We start from the raw sequence: 1,967 nt of genomic DNA, 5'->3' as shown, positions 1-1,967 counted from the left end.
CACAAGAATGATGGAGAACGTTTGCAGGCCGCGCACTTCACCCGTCAGAGAATAAATGGGAGTCTTTGCTCGATACGGTGGGTGAGGGTTGCCACAATCCATCGATTGTGGAGTGGGGCGAAGTCGATGACCGACGCATCTTCATGATAGCTCCCTGCACGGATGGCTCCTATTACGTGTACAGCACTATTATATCTTGGAAGTATTGGTATGGTAATGCGCCAATTTCCTGCATGTGGGACAACTCACGTGATCGAAAAGGGGAGGCCGTGCGAAGTGGCTTCATCACTGCAACCATCGATGGAAAGAAGGTGATGCTGCTCAGCACGCCGGTGTATTCTGATGAGAAGGGAGAGGGTCAGCTGCATCTTTGGATGACAGACAATGCCCGTGTGCACGACGTTGGGCTGGTGTCTCGCGAAGGTGATGACGCCGCCGCCAGCTCCCTGCTGTACAGAGCTGACAAGAAGGAGTTGATTTTACTGTACGAGAAGAAGAAGAACGGAGATTCATACAGTCTTGTCGCCGTGAGCCTGACTGAGCAGCTGAAGCAGATAAAGAGCGTGGTGAAGGCCTGGAATGATATGGACACCACATTGAAAAACTGTGCTTCCACTGGCACTGTTGACCCGCGGATAAAGAATGTGTGCAAGGGCCCTATTCCCACGGAAGGGCTGGTTGGCTTTTGGTCCAACAGTTTGGAGGGGAATTTATGGAAGGACGAGTACCTCGGAGTGAACGCAACGGTGCATGGTGGGAATGTGGCAGGCACGGAGGGGGTTGTGAGGTTCCAAGGCGCAGGAGCAGGGGCGAAGTGGCTGGTGGACAACAAGGGGCAGTTTCAGCCGTACCACTTTGTGAAAAACAAGTTCATTCTTGTGGCGACGGTGATGATTAACGCGGTGCCGGAGACAGACGGTCCTGTTCCTTTGATGGGTGTGAGGATGAACGACGGTGGCAGCACTGTGCTCGTTGGTCTGTTTTACACGAAGGACAAGAAGTGGGGAGTGACTGTCAACGGAAAGTATCGGGGGTTGTCAGATAAAGATGGTACGTGGCAGCCTGGCACAACGTATCAAGTGGTACTGAAAAGGCATTGGAATGAGTTGTATGTGTACGTTGACAATAATGAACTTATTCAGGAGGATGTTCCGCACAGTGAGTATACCTCACGCGGTGTCTTGGACTTCTACGTTGGCGGCGATGGTGCGAAGGGGACAGGCGAGGTTGACGTGACGGTGGGCAGTGTCCTGCTGTACAACGACGCACTTGATGATAATGGGCTCACGAGCCTCAGTGCCAGCAAAGTCACACTTCCAACACCGGCTGCTGAGGGACCATTCACAACGCTGGGGAATGATGGGGAGATTGCCTCCAAGCTGAAACCTGGAGAAAAGATGGTTGGTGACGGTTTGAATCCTAAAGGGCCTCTACCAGAGGAGGCCCATAAAGGCAGTCACAGTGCTGGTGAGGAGTCGGGGTCATCGCCGGCTTCCTCATCGCCGGCTTCCTCATCGCCGGCTTCCTCATCGCCGGCTTCCTCATCGCCGGCTTCCTCATCGCCAGCTTCATCTTCGCCAGCTTCCTCATCGCCGGCTTCCTCATCGCCGGCTTCCTCATCGCCGGCTTCCTCATCGCCGGCTTCCTCATCGCCAGCTTCATCTTCGCCAGCTTCATCATCGCCAGCTTCGTCATCGCCAAAGGTGCGCCTGGCTGGCGGATCCGACGACGGCAGCATGGCTGACGGTGGATCCGAAAGCACCAGCGCGATTCTTGCGAAGGACGCACCCAACATTTCTCTTTCTGGTGAAAGCTCCGTTGCTTTCGACAACCCTACACGTGTGAGGCCCGATTCAGGAAGAGGTGACGGCACGGTGCGTGGGTGTGTGTCTCGGCTGCTTCTGCTGCTATTGGGGCTATGGGGCTTTGCGACCCTGTGCTGAGTGGACCCCGGTGGAGGGGAGTTT

The 1,967-nt window shown here is 55.1% G+C and overlaps 1 protein-coding gene across 1 annotated transcript; it reads left to right on the top strand.

The window, feature by feature from the left end:
* Positions 1-143: 143 nt before the first annotated feature.
* On the top strand, positions 144-1,943 carry TraAM80_09977 (trans-sialidase; the record flags this gene model as incomplete). Its single annotated transcript, XM_029386630.1, has 1 exon — positions 144-1,943. One exon carries the CDS (start codon positions 144-146, stop codon positions 1,941-1,943), a length of 1,800 nt encoding a protein of 599 aa, XP_029233514.1.
* Positions 1,944-1,967: the final 24 nt, after the last annotated feature.

Source organism: Trypanosoma rangeli, assembly GCF_003719475.1.
Source record: "Trypanosoma rangeli strain AM80 chromosome Unknown Tra_15.4_contig_00744, whole genome shotgun sequence".
In the NCBI taxonomy this organism is placed as follows: domain Eukaryota; phylum Euglenozoa; class Kinetoplastea; order Trypanosomatida; family Trypanosomatidae; genus Trypanosoma; species Trypanosoma rangeli.
The sequence above is the reverse complement of the archived record's forward strand: the minus strand, read 5'-3'. Positions and strand labels throughout refer to the sequence as shown.